The sequence below is a fragment of the Idiotropiscis lumnitzeri genome, chromosome 7, assembly GCF_059441095.1.
Source record: "Idiotropiscis lumnitzeri isolate Australia: NSW breed Sydney's pygmy pipehorse chromosome 7, RoL_Ilum_1.0, whole genome shotgun sequence".
In the NCBI taxonomy this organism is placed as follows: domain Eukaryota; kingdom Metazoa; phylum Chordata; class Actinopteri; order Syngnathiformes; family Syngnathidae; genus Idiotropiscis; species Idiotropiscis lumnitzeri.
Window position 1 is genome coordinate 21,531,641 of NC_142397.1, and position 19,193 is coordinate 21,550,833.

Here is a 19,193-nt window from a genome sequence, read left to right on the forward strand (position 1 = left end):
CTGCCCTTTGTCACCGATTCTGTTCATAACTTTTATGGACAGAATTTCTAGGCGCAGTCGAGGCGATGAGGGGATCCGGTTTGGTGACCTCAGTATTTTATCTCTGCTTTTTGCAGATGATGTGGTACTGTTGGCTTCCTCAAGCCGTGATCTCCAACTCTCATTGGAGCGGTTCGCAGCCGAGTGTGAAGCGGTTGGGATGAAGAACAGCACCTCCAAATCTGAGACCATGGTTCTCAGTCGGAAAAGGGTGGAGTGCCCTCTCCAGGTCGGGGAGGAGACCCTGCCCCAAGTGGATGAGTTTAAGTATCTTGGGGTCTTGTTTACCAGTGAGGGGAGGATGGAGCGAGAGATCGACAGGCGGATCGGTGCAGCCTCCTCCGCTGTGATGCGGACGCTGTATCGGTCTGTCGTGGTGAAGAGGGAGCTGAGCCAAAAGGCGAAGCTCTTGATTTACCGGTCGATCTTCGTTCCTACCCTCACCGATGGTCACGAGCTGTGGGTCGCGACCGAAAGAACAAGATCTCGGATACAAGCGGCCGAAATGAGTTTCCTCCGCAGGGTGTCTGGGATCTCCCTTAGAGATAGGGTGAGAAGCTTGGTCATCCGGGAGGGACTCAGTGTCGGGCCGCTGTTCCTCCACGTTGAGAGGAGCCAGCTGAGGTGGCTCGGGCATCTGATTAGGATGCCTCCTGGACGCCTCTCTGGTGAAGTGTCCCATCGGCTGGAGGCACCGTGGACAACCCAGGACACGCTGGACGGACTATGTCTCCCGGCTGGCCTGGGAATGCCTTGGGGATCCCTCCGGAAGAGCTGGAAGACGTGGCTGGTGAGAGGGAAGTCTGGGTTCACCTGCTGAATCTGCTGCCTCCGCAACCCGACCCCGGATGAGCGGCAGAAAATGGATGGATGGATGGAATCTAAACACAAATTAAAAATATTGATAGTGAGCTCAGCATTAAGTAGCCAATAATCAACACACATTTTTCAAAAAGAAAATCTATGATTCAGCCTGAATTATAGCCACACTAATACAATTTGTAATAAACCAATCAATTTGAAAATCTCTTACATTATTATTATTATTATTGTTATTATTATTATTAATGTTATTATAAATCATCCACTTTATCTCTGACTACACCACTGCGCTCCAGAGCAGTCACCTGCCCCAAGATGGCCGACCAGTGACAATGTTGCTGACTTCGCTTTGAGCCATACAACCTTCTTATAGATATCTCTGGACATAGCATACCTGGAAGATTTCAGCACTTGCATGTCGACCAACAAGCAAGTAGTTTAACCCAAGACGCACTTAAGAGCGCCCCCTCATTTGAATAACATTTGCTTCTGCATTCTTGCTGATATTATCAACAGCAGGAAATAAATATGAGAGGAGAGCGTTTTTTTATTTAATTTTTCCATTTATTTATTTTTTTAATCTTATTCGTATTTTTTTTATTAAATTTTACATATATTTATTCATTCAGATTTTTTGGGTTTTGCTCTTATTTTCGTTTATATAATATTTTTGTATTTGACTTCGTTTTGATTTTTACATTTCTTTATCCATTTTTGAATTTTGGTGGTGATTGGTTTTCTAAAATTAGCAACAGTCCGCTTTTTCTTTATAGTGAACATCTCGGAAAAGGTAAGTATGATGCCCATAAAATCAAAAGTACTGTGGAGACTTCAAGTGTGAATTTGAATTTGATAACGATTGGTCATAGTTTTCTGACATTAAGCAATGTTAAGCTTTTTTACATTAACTGTTTTAAACTGTCACGATTTTAAAGTGAGCTCACCCTCCCAGCATGGAGTTAACAAACATTTGTTATTCATCATCTGTCTGAGAGGAACTGCGTCCTTCGCATAAATACTGTGACAGTCACGTGTCTTCCTTCAAAATAAATATCGATGTAATTTCCGCTGTTATTATGTTGTCCAAGTTCAATTTTATTTTGAAGCAGCTCTTGCGGACGCAAAGTAAAGGCGTTTCCTTCTGGAGAAGCCAATCTCACATTTTTAGGAGTTCATTCGACTCAAGCAGGTCAATTGAGATGGAAGAAAACTATTAAACGAATGACGTTTAGTCAATGACAGCTACTGGTTAGTGCTTTGCTGCAGACAATAAAGAGGACGGTAAGACATTGGTAAATATACATTTAAGATACACGAGCTGTCGTTTCCTTTTACTCTGCTTTATGTACAGCACAGTATACAGTACCAGTTGACATTGACAGCTGTCACTGTAAACATGGTCAAGAAGAGGGTCATGGTATGTTTGTGACCTTATTGCAACTGCACTTTCGGAGTTTATTAGGCGTGGGAGTTCTCTCTTATAACGGGGGTGATCGACCTCCAGCAAATAGTGGCGTAAATGTCGGAAGACGTACATGAGGGTTATTTACGGAACCAGTTGTACAATATAAATATCAGATAATCATTCGTTGTTTAACTTAACTGCTGTGGATTCTAATGTTCTCCATTTACTGTAGCTGAAAATCCGCAGTTTCTATTTGCATTGCAGCAGACCAGAAGGATGAGCTCCTCCGTACGGCGGTAAGTTTTAATGATGTCGAACTTTCACAATTTATTGTTGTTATTTTGTTTATCATAAATTGTAGAACTTCTTCTCTTCACGGACAAAACACTGACAAAACAAAGTAGTCGTCAGGTGCCAATTGTTATCTATAAAAATAACAGTAATTATAATTAAAACTCAAACTTACTCACCCGTTGATTTTGCTTGACAGAGGCGTACACAGAAGTGAGCTGAAGCAAAATCACTTCTTAAAATAAAAGTGTGTACGTACTCACCCGTAACTTTGACGTGAGTTGTGTGTGACATTAGCAACAGGTAGCGAGACCGAAGGTCCCTTTTAGCCATTTTGTACTGAACAGCCAGGACAGGGATGTGTGTACCACGTTTCTATAGCATGAGTTCCATTTCCAGTTCTGAGGTAATAACAATATTTTTCCTCTTTGCCATCTCTAATGCCATTCACAAAATAGTTGTAGATTCTCAACCGTCTGAATGTCATTTATGCACACACTCTAACCTGCATTTTCATGAGCACTCACCTACCGTGGATCATGCACAAGTCCTACCCATAATGTTTTAATAAGTGTATCTAAATATACAGACCTGTCTGAGTTTACCAGAACTACAAGCGTGTAAACAATGTGACAGCAGTCTTGCAGTTGATGTTTTAAGTGCGTGTGAATGAATGAATCTGGCTTTTGTGGGAGTTAGATGAAAGTGTTGGCATTTGATAGCATATAAAGGATGCTGGTATTCATTATATCAATGGTAGTTCTCAAGAAAATAGGGAAAAACATGTGCATGTTCTGAAAGAGCAGCCTATAAGATTTTTAAGTTCAACTCAAGGGTGATAATTTGGTGTGCTGACTTAAATCCAACAGCCAATGCCTCAGGTATGTTAATATACCTGTTTCAACCTGTAAGAAGGACATTGGTGTCAGTTTTCTGCAGTTAAAACTTTCTGTGAAGCAAGCACTAAATGGTCCTTCATTTGTAAAGCGCTTTTTCACATCTTAAGGCACTCAAAGTGCTTCACATTGATTTCGTATTCTTCTACCGTTGACCCAGCATCAGAGCAACAGGGTGTTGTTCAGAGCCGTTTTCCAGGACACTTTCACATGGTCGAACCCACAACCTCTGGGCTGGGGGACTGCCCCCATGGCAGGAGTTGTATTAATTTCTGTTAACACACTCAATACAGTCAATAAACCTACATACAAAGAATGCGAGAATGAGAGGGAAGCTGCATATAAAAGTCGACACACCCCTGTTCAAACGACAGGGGATTGTGTTTACTGCAGATCAGCAAGGGGCACAATTCTCACAAGAACTCAAATAAATGGCCATCAGATATCAAAACACTTTTGGGCTAAATTGATGACAGAGATGGTTTAAAAAAACAAAACACTTAAAGACCTTGGGTGAAGTAAGTTGAGAAAATGGTAAATTAATCTTTTAGGCTCACAAGTAAAGTAATATAATACAAATAATAAAGCATGAAAAAATGCATTTAGTATATTTGACAAAATAATAGTTTTTCCAAAGTTAGATTTTGCCGAGCGACAAACCCGGACGTGTGACGCCATATCAAGGGAATATGAAAGAGCTCACCATTGAAAGTGTATTAGACCAGTGAAAAATTGACTCGGAAAGCAAAATATCAGTAACAACGCATCGCCAACACAGCACCGAGGCATTTTATCAAAAAACGCTAAAACAATGTCAATTGAGCAGCTAACCGGACAATAAGCAATGCATTACAATGACAACTGGCAACTCATGGTTCTGCGAGCGACGTAAGCCCTGATGAATACCGGCGATCGCCGAACAAAAGCATTTTTGTTATTTGGGCGTTGTTATGGGTCAAACTATGAATCTAGGACATTTGCGTAAAAAAAAAGTGTATTTTCTTAAAATAGATTTTACTCAAAATAGGGTGGGTCCAAGCTTACCTTAAACTAAGTCTTTTAGTACTGATGAATATGAAGACAAAAAAAGATGGCCTCCAGGCGAAGGAACATTTTTACAATACAATGCAATAACAAAGCGCTTTCCATATGGTGTAATATAAATTAGCGGGAAATTAGAACTCAAATTAAAACACATAAACACATATACAATTGACACCAGAAGAACAGTGACAGTCTCATGTTGAGTCGAAAGCTAAAGAATAAAAATGTGTCTTCAAACGGGTTGTAAAAGTGGACAGAAAGGGGGCTTGCCTAACATTTCATGGTAGGTCACTCCATAGGGAAGGGCCGGAAAAGGTGCGGTCTCCCCGAGGCTGCGCTTAGTCCTCTGTACCTCGAGCAGCATTAGGTCTGCATACCTGAGGTATTGATCAGCTGCATAGAGATGGAGGAGTTCAGAGAGGTATGCTGGGGCGATGCCATTGAAAGCTTTGAAGACGAACAGAAGTATCTTAAAGCAAACTCTAAAGTGCACTGGGAGCCAGTAAAGAGAGGTCAAGATTGGGGTTATATGATCGGTCTTCCGAGCTCCAGTTAAAAGATGAGTAGCATTTTTGTCATGGAGGTCAAAAGTGCCTCATGTGAAGCATAATCATACTGAATCAGACTTACTGTCAAGAACATGATGTGTCAATGTCAAGCGATGAAAGTGACCTTCTGCTTGTGGGAGTGGAGCATATTATAAAGTTTATGAACAATGATTTCCTGCTGAACTGACCGGAATGATCAGGCTGTTTTTTTCTCAGGCAGTTGAGTCACCTTTTCGTATTTTGGAAGTGGAAGAGGAGAGCGGATGTTTGTCTCTACCCAGGTGCTGGATTTTACAGTAAGAAGATGTGCTCCACTACAGTAGAACCAGGTGAAAAGTTCATTCTAATAAAGATCTGCCTTTTCTTTAGCAACAGACAACAATACTTTTGGGTATTGTAACAGTGAATCCCTTATTTTTGCTTTAGAATGAAAACCTTTGTGTTTGCTATCATTAAAAGAAAAAAATCCATGCAACATGAGGGAAATATTTCATCTTTTATTTCAAGGTATTTGCATCTGAATTGCTTACACATCTTAAAAGATAGCTCTTTTATATTTTTTTAAGCCACAGTTTTGTCTTGTGATATTAAAGTATTGTTTGTGTGACTAACGGGAGTTTTTGACATCCCGGTCTGTCCTATTACATTCATTTAAAAAAAAAAAATATGTTGTAGGTTTACTCACAGTTTCAGATTACGGTTTTGCCTGTGATCGAGTTACAGGTGTGCCCAATATGAAAACCAGAGAGCTGCACGTGAGTTGAAAAAGACGTAGTTGTGAAGCTTAAAAAAGTATATGATGAAACAAGAGACATTACCAACTTAACGATTGCAACCAAGCTGATCATTTGAATCACATGTGTTGTGGGAGAGAAACATCTAAAACATGCATGGAAGAGGACTAGAGTTGTTGACCTCTGGTTTATGATTTTTTTGTGCCTCTCATATGCAGTATCTCAATGGGGTAACCAAAAGTATGAACGAATATTTACTAAAGCAAATTAGTATTAGTTCAGTCTACCTGGCCAAGAGGTTAAGCATGACCAATTTAAATCCAGGTCCAAATAAATCCACATTCATCCTCTCGTATCCCTCAGTTAAAATTATTTGTCGGACTAGGCTGTAAATTAGAAGACCTGCTTGAAAAAACAAAACAAAATTTGACAGACCCATTAACTTTTTGTAGATGTGACTGAAATCCACAAGAGGAAGCTGTTCCTATGGTTCAGCCATCTTCCACTGGAAGAGAAGCAGTTTGGAGGCTACTTTAGCCCCGAGACAATGCATGTGGACCCACTGATTCTGGAGAGGAAGCCGGAGGAAGGAGCAGGACTCCTCAGCTCCCCCTTGAAAATCCAGGGTTCCTCCAGCCCTTCTGTGACTGTAGAGCAACTTTTTGAAATGAATGAAGACCAGTGTGAGGACCGAGGATTAAACGTGCTGCTGTATGGGGCAGTGGGAACGGGTAAAAGCACAGTTGTCCGAAAGCTGGTGCTGGATTGGTGTGCTGGGACCACGTTGACTGACTTCAAACTGGTCATTCCCTTTTCTTGTGAGGATCTTGGCGAGCTAACCAAGTAAGTGTTTTTTTTTTGTAATGTGGAGTAAAATTCTTGCGTATATTCTCTCTGGATACAAGTCCAAAAGCATGTGCTGTAAGTTAAGTGACCAGTCTAGGCGGTGTCCCTCCTTTCACTCTCGACCAGGGGTCACCAATGTTTTTGAAACTGATAGACTTCCTGGGTATTGATCAGTTTGAAGAGAAAGCAGTTTGATACACACTTCTGAAGTAACAAATCTCCTCAAGTTACTTTGAATAAAATGATTGTGTGGGGTTATTAATAATTAGTGATTTTCATATATGTGCAAACAAAAATCATGATCCTACGGTAATTAGGAAACAGATCAATATCAATATGCAGGACTCTTTTCTTTATCATTATATAAATAAATAATAATACAAATAAATAAATCTCAGCCTGTGTTTAAAGTTTCCAATGATCACTCCCACAACATTCCTGGAAAGTCACAATGTCCCATCATTGGGGATATTTTTATAACAGGACCGCCAGCTACTCATGTGGTCTTTGGGGGCTACCTGTTCAGAATCAGAATGCCCTTTATTGTCATTATACTCAGAGTACAACGAGATTGGGCAACCGAGGGCACCACGATGGTGACCCCTTCTCAAGACAAGTAGGGATTTACTGTTGCTCTTCTGTGACCTTGTACCGAATGAGCGATACAATCGATCTATCACATTATAGGGACTGAAACTAAAGCAGTGCCAGGTTGATGGGCCTGAAGGAATATTTCCAGTCAAGTCTGCCTCTAAAACCACCAACGGCCGACTATTTTGTGATAAACAGTATTTACCATGGTCGAATGTTCACAGAAAAAATCAAAAGTCTTATTTGGGACAAGTCGTTTAAACATTTTTAAAACCTAAAACTAAAAGTGTTGCAGGAATATTTTAGCCACAATGGCATCCTTTATAGTTTTTGAGATACGAGTCAGCACAAATTCACCAAGTCACAAAAATGATTTGATTTCAGGAAGGACATTTCTGCATGAAATCATTTGTTCCTACAGTCTCAGTCTTTTAGAGAAGCACTCACGACCTGCTTTCCATTTTGAGACTTAAGTAAATAATGCGGGATTATGATTATTCCACGGGCAAAGCCAATATGAAATGAATGAATGATATAGGGTGACTCAAATAACATTGTTTGGTTGCTATTTTAATTGAAAACAGCTTCGTAGTACCGGTTGATTTGCTAGTTGGCATTTTACTACTAGAAGAGTAAGAAAATGAAAGAGATTTTTTTTGCTTTGGAAAAAAATAACATGACACATTAATTGTGTTAAGGGAAGGGAATACTCAGCAATAAACAACAATTCATTTATGGTTCATTAAGAATTGGGTATTTGTTGTTTGGTGTCTTGAAGCAGTTGAGGCAAAATTTAGTGTACCTGCCAAAAACTCATTGATTAAATCACAATTTTATTTTTTTGCAGTAATAAGAACAATTTCAGTTGTTGTAAATTTGAGCTACGGAACGTCAATGCAGACCTCTGCTATAGCGCCTAATCACGGCGGCATTACTGTATTTTTGTCAATACAACACAGCTTGGATTCTCACATCCCATTCACAAACAAAAAAAAAACAATTCTATACTGAATTCATTGGTAGTTTTCCCCATAATGGAACATTATTAATAGTATTAAAGTTTTTATACTGTCAGGTTTAAATGCCCTGACGCCTTTGGGAGAGCTTACTGAAATTATAAAGGTGACTGATCTCACCAGGAAAAGAGCAGGCATTGTTGTTCATTTTTACCGGCCGACCGGGAGAGAGAGACAGATCGAGCAGACAGGCTTCTTGCTCCCTTCAGCTCTGTGCACCCCCCCCTCTCTCCCCCCGCCTCCTCTTTTTATTAGGGCTTGAACAATGGGGGTCTAGACGCTAAAGCAAAAATGTAAGTGTGCGTGTGCTAAAGCAAAAATGTAAGTGTGCGTGTGCTAAAGCAAAAATGTAGGTGTGTGTGTGTGTGTGCAAACATTAATGATACAAGTAGTGTATAAAAACATGATTAGAAATACACAAACTGATTACATAAAGTTACTTGAGGTCCATGTGATCCTCAGCCCATCTTACACATACCCATTTTAGTTATGTCTAAGACTGAAAAAGCATTTGGGCTGGTTTGTTTTGAAAGTACATCTTCCCACCAGTTAAATGTAATCAACCAAACAAGGGTTGTGTCGGGCTGTATACCGGTTTACAGAGAAGCTTTCTGTGAATGTTAACAGCCAGACTTGATTGGTAATGGCATATAAGTAGATAACTCTTTTCTATCTTCCAAGTACCCATATCAGTTTTATAAAGTCACATCATTCAACCCCTCAGGCACTGAGTAATGATGATTACTGATGTTGACATGGATGGAAAGTTAACGGCTTGTTCACACACTAATGACACGGAGTCAGGAATAGCTGGTTCTGTATCTTAGACACGGGTACTTCAACTGAACAACAAGAGAATTATGGATTGAAATCACTGAGATGCTCAGTTTAAGAGACTGCCAAATTAATTTAGCGGTAACTGTTTTGATTTTGTTATTTGTGATTTATTTTGACCAGGGTTGCGTCTTTAAAAGACTTAGTCAGCAGGAAGTACCTCCACTTGAAAAAAAACCCTCTGCTGAGTGGGGAAGGTAACCTGGCCAAAGATGTTCTCTTCTTATTCAATGGGATGGAAAAAATGAAACTTGACTTCCGGGTTGGATCCACTGAGCTTTGCAGTGACCCAAATGAGTCGCTGCCCCCTGGTGCAGTGGTGGTCAACCTTCTCCGCAAGTACCTTCTCCCTGAGGTGAAACAGATTGGAAAATGTAACAACCAAGATGCAACTTGCTAAAAAATGGATGTTCAGTTTCTGTAGAATTATGTTTCCATTTATTATCTCAAACGCATAGACTAATTCACGTTGACTGCTAAAATGTGAGTGAATGGTTTGTTGCCAAATGTAATCTTGCAAGCAAACTTTCCCCTTGCGTTACTCACGCTAGTTTGATCGTGCAAGGGCTGTGCAAAATTCAGAACTTCAGTATTCAGTTCAATTCAATAGAAGAATTTGAAGCTCCACTCCAACACATGCTGACTTGAATTTAAATTACAGGTAGTGCAATTGAATAAAATGTAGTTTGGATTAAAATCATTCTCATTACATAGCAGTGAGATTGAGACTTTTCACATACACTTCTCTTCCAAATGGAAGTACAGAGACTAACATGAAGTATAAAATTTCCTTTGTTGGAACACTTAGCAATATATATTTTACTTGACTATATTTTATACTGTTGAAGATCTGTTTTGTCCAAGTAGTCTTTTAATGTTAATAAAAACAATTTTACACTTAACTCTTTACTTTAAGTATTGTGTACATAAAGTCCTTACAATAATATTTGTATGAGATTCATGTAAATAGCAGAGGTGGGCAAGGGATAACCATCCTGGCCGATAATCGGTCTATCACTTAAATCATGTCATGAAAATAGCAGAGGAGGGCATTCCGTCACTAGTGATGAAAGGTCTGCAAGTCCGTCGCTGACGGATAACCGTTTTTCTGACGAATGACCAAAAGCGACAAACTATGACTACTAACGACAAAAAAAAAAAAAAGATGGACTAAGCACTGGCGAAAGTGGATTTTCATCCCTTAGTGTAATTGTTACTAACTGGGTCAAGTACCAATGGACCTCACAGTCCGTCACTGACTGACACCCATTTTGTTGATGACTGACAGAAACACGCCCCGCCTGTCTCACAAGTGTTTGTTTTAGCGGCAGGCTTACTTGATTAGACTGCGTTGACTATGTTTGCATAGTGAAAGGTTGTGATGTTTGATCATCTGTTTGTTGCATGTTTCTCAGGCCAGTGTTTTAGTAACCACCAGACTGTCTGCCTTGGATCGCATCCCTGCGAAATATGTGAGTCGCTATGCACAGATTTGTGGCTTCAATGACCCAAACCGTCAGCGTGCCTACTTCACCAGCCGCCTCCTGCAGCAAAGTGGGGAACCTGTGCAGGCACATGACGCTCAGGCTCTTGTAGAGCTGCTATACCTCAATCTCCAGAGGGAGAGCCAGCTGGCTGCAGCCTGCTTTCTGCCTTCTTACTGCTGGCTCACATGTGCCACCTTGCACTTCCTTCATTTCACAGACGCCATGGCACCCATCCGCACGCTGACTGGTATATACACCAGTTTCCTCAGACTCAACTTTGGAGGGGAGGTACTGGGCAAAGCTACTGCGGCAAGTGCACCTAGACAGGATCTGCAAAGTTCTTTGATGTTGTACGTTGTCCGCACTGTTGGCAAACTGGCCTATGAAGGCGTGACGTACAAACGGACCTCATTCTCAGAGGAGGAGCTGGAGCAGTGGATTGGAGGAAAGACCAAGACAGATGAGGAGTTACGTCAGCTAGCTGTTTTCAGAACTGATGTGCTCGACTTTTTTCTGGCTCCCTGTGTTGAAAGTTGCAAGCATTTACCCACAGAGCTCTGTGAGCATGATGAGAGGCGATATGTATTTGCTGTTCCAGCTATGCAGGAGTACCTGGCGGCACTCTACGTGGTCCTAGGGGAGAATAAATCCGCTCTGGAGAAGCTGACAAAGCAAGTGTCTGTGGCCATTGGTCAGGCGACTGAAGATGTTAGTGCTGTTGTCAATATCCTCTCCAAGTTCATCCCACTTAGAATCTTTGCAGTCTTCAACTTACTTAAGCTTTTTCCAAAGCTTTATGAGAAAATCAGTACTCGAAACAAGGGCAACATTGCGAGGACGATGGCCTCTGAGCTCTTCCGCAAGGAAGACAGCTACAACGAGGACGTTCTGGATCAAGTAGAGCAGAGCCTCTTGGGAGTACATGGTCCACCATCAAAACAACAGAGTGAGGGACAGCCTTTTGAGCTGTACCCCATCTTCATGGGCGGACTCTTGCATTATGGCAACAGAGTCCTACTTCAGCAACTTGGATGTAGCATCCAGAGTGCCACTGTGGCTCAGATCACACGAGCTCTTCGGAAATACCTTGTTCGAGGTAACAGATTTCCTATATTCTGTACTACCACTACATACATACACATATATATATATATATATATATATATATATATATATATGTATATATATATATGTATATGTGTGTGTGGGGGTGTGTGTGCGTGTGTGGGGGTGGGGGTGTGTGTGTGTGTGTATGTATATATGTGTGTATGTATATGTATGTATGTGTATATGGATGTGCATGTATGTGTATATATATGTATGTATGTATGTATATGTATATATATATGTGTGTTTCTAAAGTATCTCACGAACGGGATTTTGAGAGTCGAAAACAAATACAAGCCAAAAGTCATAAACAATGAGCATTTGTGAGTCCATTATATCACGTGTCGTTTTTGTTTCTGTTTTCTTATTAATACTCAACCTTACTCTGTAAAACTACATGAACCATTTTAAATACTTTTTGTTTTCGTGTAAGCAAACTGAATTAAGAAGTGGTTATTTACATGCCATAGATTGCATGTGCAATCATCTGATTTTTAATCATCAAATGGTTAAATGAACAAATGTATCATTGTTGTATTTTTGTTACTTTTTTTTAATTGTAGAAATCAATAAGCCGCAGCCACCAGAGGAGTTAATGGATCTGTTGGTCCTTCTGTACGAGTTTCAAAATCCTCGACTTACTGCAGAGGTCCTGGCCTCAATCAGAACCATCCGCCTCCACAACATACGCATGACCTCACTTAAATGCTTTGTGTTAAGTTCTGTGCTCTCTTGTGCCCCTCCAAGGTAAGCCATGGATTCATAATGCCAACTACAAAGTACATCATGTTCCAAAATATTAGACATATGCAATTTTTGTTCATTTTATGAACTCCACTCAATTTATATGTATCTTAAATCTTCACCAATTTGTATATAAGGATTCTGTAATAGGAACACATAGGTTATTTTAAGCATAATTAATTAAGTCTCAATCCAATCTGTAGTATGGTCCCATATTGTCCACTCGCAAATAACGGATATCACGTCTAATAAAACATACACACACACACGCACAAATAAAAAATCTAGTCATCTGACCTCTGAAACGCACGAGAGAGCCTCATTTAAGAGGCTGTATGAGAAATGGGCATAGAGAATAATCTGTTTTAAAAGAAATGCCATTGGTGTCTTATTGTAGTTATCAACTGGAAGAGTTGGACCTCTCCTCTTGTCTCCTGACTCGGGACATGCTTCACATGCTGTCGCCTGCCTTTCGACACACTCGGAACCTCAAGTGAGAGAAACTAAGAAACGTTTTCTATTTTTCTGTTGTTTGATGTGAAAATATTGTACATTTAGTTGATTGGGAATGTTTTTATTTGGATTTGTTGTGACACGCACTAACTATTAATTAACTAATGTTTTTGTCCGTTATCTGTTTCATCACATGTTTATCTCAGTAACCCAGATGATTATCTATAAAAAAAAGTAATTCTAGCGCAAGATTTTAACTTCATGAACAGTACATTTTTAATAAATAATTGATCATGACAGTATCAGTAGTCCTATGTACGATGTAATTACTTTACCAAGTATTTATGAATACTAATAAAGACCGATGTTAATTTTTCAGTGAATTGACCAAACAATTAAGAGTGAAATATTTACAGGAAGTGGAATTGTAAGTAAGTGTGGCTCAAGTCGTCTGTACACAATAACATCAGCTTGAAATGATTTGCATCAGTGGCCAGGCTCTTCTGTGCTGAAAGCTTACATTTGCAGCGTCACATGGTTCTTAACCACCAGAAACTTGTAGTGACAATGGACATGGAGCTGCTGACGACTAAAGTAAGGACAAAGCCATTGTTGCTATGGATCTCTGGGCTTTGTCTTTTAGTTTTATTTTTTAACAATAACAAAACATGAACACTATCTGGGTTACTACTTGACTTAGTCAGCATGGATATGTTGTGTGTATTGTGATTTTTGCCCTTGCCTGTCTCTGTTGTCCTCAGTCTGCAGTTTAATAGCCTTGGCCCTGACTCCTGCATCTTCCTGAGAGATCTGCTACTGGACTCCAAAAGTTGTGTTGGAGTGCTACAGTAAGACACGTTTCTTTTTCTCTCGACTTATGTTAAGTCCCTTAATCCCCCAGTCACTCACAGGGAAAGATACAGTATGGTCATTCGTCAGTTTATTGTGTTTATATGTGCAATTTTTGCAACATGAATTGGTAGCAAATGCAAAATGATGGATGTTTTACTAGAATTAAATCTTTATTCAATGTAAAAAAGGACCTCAAGACTGATTGCAATTCAAATTTGGTGTGGTGGAAGGTTAAGGTGTATGGAGGACCGAAAGTGTCAAAATTAAATAATAAATACACCATGAAAGGTTGAATCAAAATTGTCATTTATTGTTTCTTTAATTCATTAAATATAGAATTAAATAAATCAGATGAATAAATACATTCACCATTAGATAATTAAATAAAAGTGTAATTAATTTATTAATTAAATATGTAATTTAATACTTCAATGGGCCATTAATTAATTACCAATGTTTATATGTAAAAAAAAATATTTCTGTTTTTAATTAATTATTTCATGGTTCTCGTTGCAATGTTCCTGAATTGATTTTATATATTATATTATATATTATAATTTAATTTAATTCCACACTTGATTAATAAATGAAACATTTAGTTAATGACCCTGTTATTTAATTATTTAATGGTGCATTTATTTTTTTATCTGATTTATTTAATTCTGTATTTAATAATGAATGTATGAAACAATTAGTTAATTAATGACAATTTTAATTAAACATTTTATGGTGAATTTATTTATTTAATTTTGGAACTTTCAGTCCTCCACATTAAGGTGAAGGTGGCAGACAACCAAGGTAGTGAGTAAGTGGTAATAACTAAGCTGGTTTGCGGGAAGATTTTGAAGCCTAATTCAGCAGTGTAAAGTCAGTAAATTTGTATTTTTCATCATGGTTGATTTTTCTCAATCAGGCCTTAATATTGTGGACTTAACCCTCCTCCCCCAACTACACACTACATGCATGGTCTTTTATACAGCATATGCATTGAATGCTTGTCATTGGTAAGTGTGATGATCACAAGCAGTAAAGAAAATGGATTGATGGATAAAGTACATGAAATTTATGATAATGAATTGAGCATCTGATCATGTTGGATTGGGGATCCACTGCTGATTATTTTTGTAGCACAGAATTTAGTACTAACTAACGTTGTTTCTATATTCAATATCATGCAGGGGCCATAATTAGTCACCGTGACATTAATGTCTTCATTTGCCCCCATGACCTTTAATTAATTAATTCTCTCCCTGTCTGCACTTACAGACTGTGTGACAACCCACTGCTCGACACTGGAGCCTGCCTTCTACTGGAGGCCCTCCCGGAGAACCAGTCTTTGAAGCATCTGTCCCTGATGCACACCGGACTAGGGGACAAAGGGGCCCTCGAGCTGGCTGAGAGACTTCAGCAGCATGCTGGAATCGAGGAGCTCAACGTTGCCTATAACAACATCGGAGACAATGCAGCTCTGGCCCTCGTGGATGTGTGCCGGGAACATCCCAGCATTCACACTGTGCAGTAAGAGACTCTCCAACAATGGTATAGAATTTTGCATACATACCATTACCATTGCTAATCGTCATGCTGCATGATGATTAGCAATAATTTTGAAAAATGTCTAAATTTTTAAAATTGTTTTAGATACTGAGTCATTATTTTAGGACAGTTGCGATACCAACATACACATTAAAAAGAATTGTGTCAAAAAGGGACTGACACAACTTCTTGGGTTAATTTTAACATTTAACCGCAAAAACAACCCAATGTTTGGGGGGTTTGTACATAACGGCCCAATGTGTGGTCTATTTTGTGGGTGATTAATTTTGCACCTGTTTGACCCACATTGAATTATTTTTGACCCAACTGTCTTTGGAATATAGCTATGCCAAATAGATGGAGCCACAGATAGACATTACATTAATCAGGGTGGGTGAAAACATGGTTAGTAAGTCTCACCGTTTTTTTTAGTTTTCTTAAAACTCTGTTTGTGTCTGTTTGTGTAGTTTGTACCTAAACCCTCTGAGCGATGTTGGCAAGCAGTCCCTGTATGTCCGAGGTATTCCCAAGAGCCATAACGGCAGTGGGCGGCGAGTCAGGGTCCTGGCCGCGGTCACTGAGGGTTCTGACCTCTCAGAAGACTGGCACCCCATTCTCAGTGTGATACGTGAGAATGCATCCTCCTGGGACAGGGAACGAGTTAAACAGCAGCTTAAGGTAAACCTTCATTTATATGCTGTCGAGTTTTACGCGAGGCATTATGGAGAATTGTGAGTGTGCAAATTTATTTCAACATCCCCAGTGCCCCATGGTGAGCCTAAAGTTTTCCATTCCCCATTCCACATCCAACTTCTGCTCTCATTCACAATTACAAAAATATCCATATGTCGATCAGTCATTTCCAGAAAAGATGTGGCAGAATGCAGCGTCAGTTTTACAGTAGTTCCAGTCAACACAACTCATCATGGTATGTGACATTAAGCGGGGGTGACCAGACTTGTTCAGCTCGCGAATCGGCCTACTGTAAAACGCAAAACACATGCACATTGTGTATTTACTTTGTATGAATAGATTTTAGTTTTATTTTATTCATTAAAAAAAGGCATGCGATGAGAATGTCTCATGAAAAGCTTGTAAGATGAGTTTAGCTTGCTCTACCAACTGGTAAAAGGCCTTGAGGATGACCAAGGACCAGATGGTGAGATTATATTAGGGATTTGACTTTGCCATTATCGGGAACCTACTTCACTTTTGGAGGTTGTTAAAGATTGTGAACATTTTCAGGAGCTCCTGGAGCTGCTGCCCCTGCAACCCTCTCTGAAGGACAAAATGAATGAATATTTAAAAAGAGACATGCATGTAAATATGTTAAATTTAAGATGTTGGGTCGTTTTCATCTGACCCCTTCGCAGGTTAACATTTTAAGTAAAAAGAACAAAAAATAGTATCCCGTATATGAAAATATAGATAAAGTTGGGGTGACTTGCTTAATAAATACTTGCAATAAAACAGTAATTTTTAAAAGATTTTCTTCATTACCTTATTCTGATGACTTGTACTGAATGATAGAATGGAGCACAATTCCAAATGATCATCAGTCATTTTATCATAGAATTAAGATGTCATAATCTTTATATGGGAAAACGCTGACTCATACAAATTCACAGAATGCAGTCAAAAAGGTAGCACATTTCCTCATGTTGAGATACTTTTTCTTTGTAAGTTCCATGCGCCCTAGACTTGACCTCATTGCCATTATTAGCTGAAAGTGTGAAATTCTCATGTTGCAATTGTTAATGCAAGCAAATGAACGTCAGTTGCTTCTCAAAAAAAGGGTAGCACATGAATGTAGAGACTGGCTCCAATAAAGCAACCAGGATTTGAGCTTTTTGTCCTCTCTGTTTCACAGCACACTTTTTGAATGGAAGTCAGTGTTGTACTGCAGCTTTTAAAATCAACCTGAAAAAGCCAGCCAAAATCTCCCAAAAAGTACTTGTGTATATAATATACTCTCCCGATTTATTATGATAGTGAATAAGACGAATGAATGAAGATTCAAATCATACCAATAAAGTGTAAATGCTTATTAATCCCGGTTAAAAACGGTACCCGTTTCCAATGCCTATGATTAAGGTAATTCTAAGCATTTGTAAAATCACAATTTACAAAATCTTATTTTTGCACTGTACATGCTCTGTTATTTTAGCCAGCTACTTTTCACTTCTTTCTTTTGCTTTTAAATGTCTTTAACACTTGATTGTTTGTAACTGCTTCTAAATGTATTTTTAATTATGTGAAGCACATTGAATTATATGTATGAAATGCACTATATAAATAAAGCTGACAGCCTTGCAGACAGATATGCTGCCTTAAAATACTAGCATTCTCGAAACATGCAGAATCTAGAGCAGAGGTCCTCAATCCTGTTCCTCGAGGGCCGGTATCCTGTAGGTTTTCCAATTCTCCCAACTGCAACACAGCTGATTCAAATGATCAGATAATCAGCAAGGTCTACAAAAGGTAGATAACGATCATTCAGGTGTGTTGCAGCAGGGAAAGCTGGAAAACGGGCAGGACACCGGCCCTCGAGGAATAGGATTGAAGACCACTGATCTAGAGCATAGACAGTGAAATGACACCATCTATAGTGGCCATAAAAAATAATCACACTTAGGAACACGTGTAAAACTGACATTCAATTTAACTGAAATTCCACACTCTCCCCACAGTAACTTTGTAAGGTGCAACAATTGTTACAACATTAGGTGACTCTAGTAAATGCAAATAGCCAACTGGATGCCCTAATATGCACAAAGTGCAGCAAATGGCTTGTGTCCAATGCTAATGTGACTAACTTGACGCGCAACTAACTGCCGAATATGAGCACAGAACATATACTTATTTTTTGTCATTAAACCAGTGCTGATAAGAACATCAATGACTTACTTTAGAAGGAGGTATAAGACAGCTAAGCACTTATTTATCTTTACTCTGCGACTGCATCGGAATCAGAATAACTTATATCAATATCAGACAATTTACCGTATTTTTACGGCCATAAGACGCGCTGCATCAAAGGGCACAACAGTTGAGGGTGCTAATTCTGTATTTAATGCATATACTAGGCACTCAATCCCCTACAAGGTGCTAGCTCAGCTGCTCGCGCTAGCTCATCGCTCTAGCTCAGCTGCTCGCGCTAGCTGATGCCTGCTCACCAGGACTCAATCCCCTAAGGGGTCACTGCCAGAAGTATCACCCCGTTTCAATGACAGATGTCATGGAACTATTAGAAATCACTGTCAATAACAATGACTCTAACCAATAAAAGGTGTCTTGGAAATAGTCTACTAGACAACGTCAGGGGAGGGACTTCACTGGTCACCACACTCCTTAGAGTCACGGTTTTCAAATCAAAACCAAAAAAAAAACTCAGCATACAAGCAAACAATGAAACAAAGAAATAAGATTAACACAAAACATGTATCTCTCATGCCATCTATATACCCAAAAGAAATAAAAATAACACAAAAAGATTATAGCAATGGCTTCTTGGGAGCCACTCAGCCTTAGCCAATTACAGCAATGGCTTCTTGGGAGCCACTCAGACTCAGCCAATCACATGGCTGTTTAGAGAGATGTGCATGGCTGTTTAGAGAGATGTGCATGTTGTGCTGTTGTGCTTTTTGCAGTCTGTTGTCTAAACCTGGGACGTTTCTTGCTTGCAATAACATAAATGATAAGACAAACTACAACATTGTGGACAGCTGCCCTTTTGTCCAGCTTTCTCCTACACCATCACCCACATAATGTATAAGTCACGGTCAATTCGAAGCATAGATGACTCAGACTTTGTCCAGCAGGGTGTGCTAACATGCACTCCGAACAGCCCAAAGAGTAAAAGGGTTGATGGTCGCGAGTGATGCTTTGTCCATATAATGGGCGCGTCGCTTTACAAGGCGCTTTAATTGTTTTGGGGAAGATTAGGGA

The 19,193-nt window shown here is 39.4% G+C and overlaps 1 protein-coding gene across 6 annotated transcripts in view; it reads left to right on the plus strand.

Moving 5' to 3' along the window:
* The first annotated feature begins 2,001 nt into the window (after positions 1 to 2,001).
* nlrx1 (NLR family member X1) overlaps positions 2,002 to 19,193 on the plus strand; it is a 19,724-nt gene continuing 2,532 nt past the window's right edge. Inside the window, exons 1-11 of one of the 6 annotated variants that reach the window (XM_088300652.1) lie at positions 2,002 to 2,142; positions 2,531 to 2,562; positions 5,262 to 5,374; positions 6,232 to 6,622; positions 9,190 to 9,421; positions 10,482 to 11,649; positions 12,224 to 12,407; positions 12,802 to 12,897; positions 13,619 to 13,705; positions 14,976 to 15,227; positions 15,713 to 15,923. In XM_088300652.1, coding sequence (XP_088156778.1) covers positions 2,543 to 2,562; positions 5,262 to 5,374; positions 6,232 to 6,622; positions 9,190 to 9,421; positions 10,482 to 11,649; positions 12,224 to 12,407; positions 12,802 to 12,897; positions 13,619 to 13,705; positions 14,976 to 15,227; positions 15,713 to 15,923 — 2,754 coding nt within the window. In that variant the 5' untranslated portion in view covers positions 2,002 to 2,142; positions 2,531 to 2,542. Of the gene's footprint in view, positions 2,154 to 2,498; positions 2,563 to 5,261; positions 5,375 to 6,231; positions 6,623 to 9,189; positions 9,422 to 10,481; positions 11,650 to 12,223; positions 12,408 to 12,801; positions 12,898 to 13,618; positions 13,706 to 14,975; positions 15,228 to 15,712; positions 15,924 to 19,193 lie in introns of all 6 variants that reach the window. The other 5 variants (XM_088300651.1, XM_088300650.1, XM_088300653.1 and 2 more) reach the window with 5 other exon arrangements.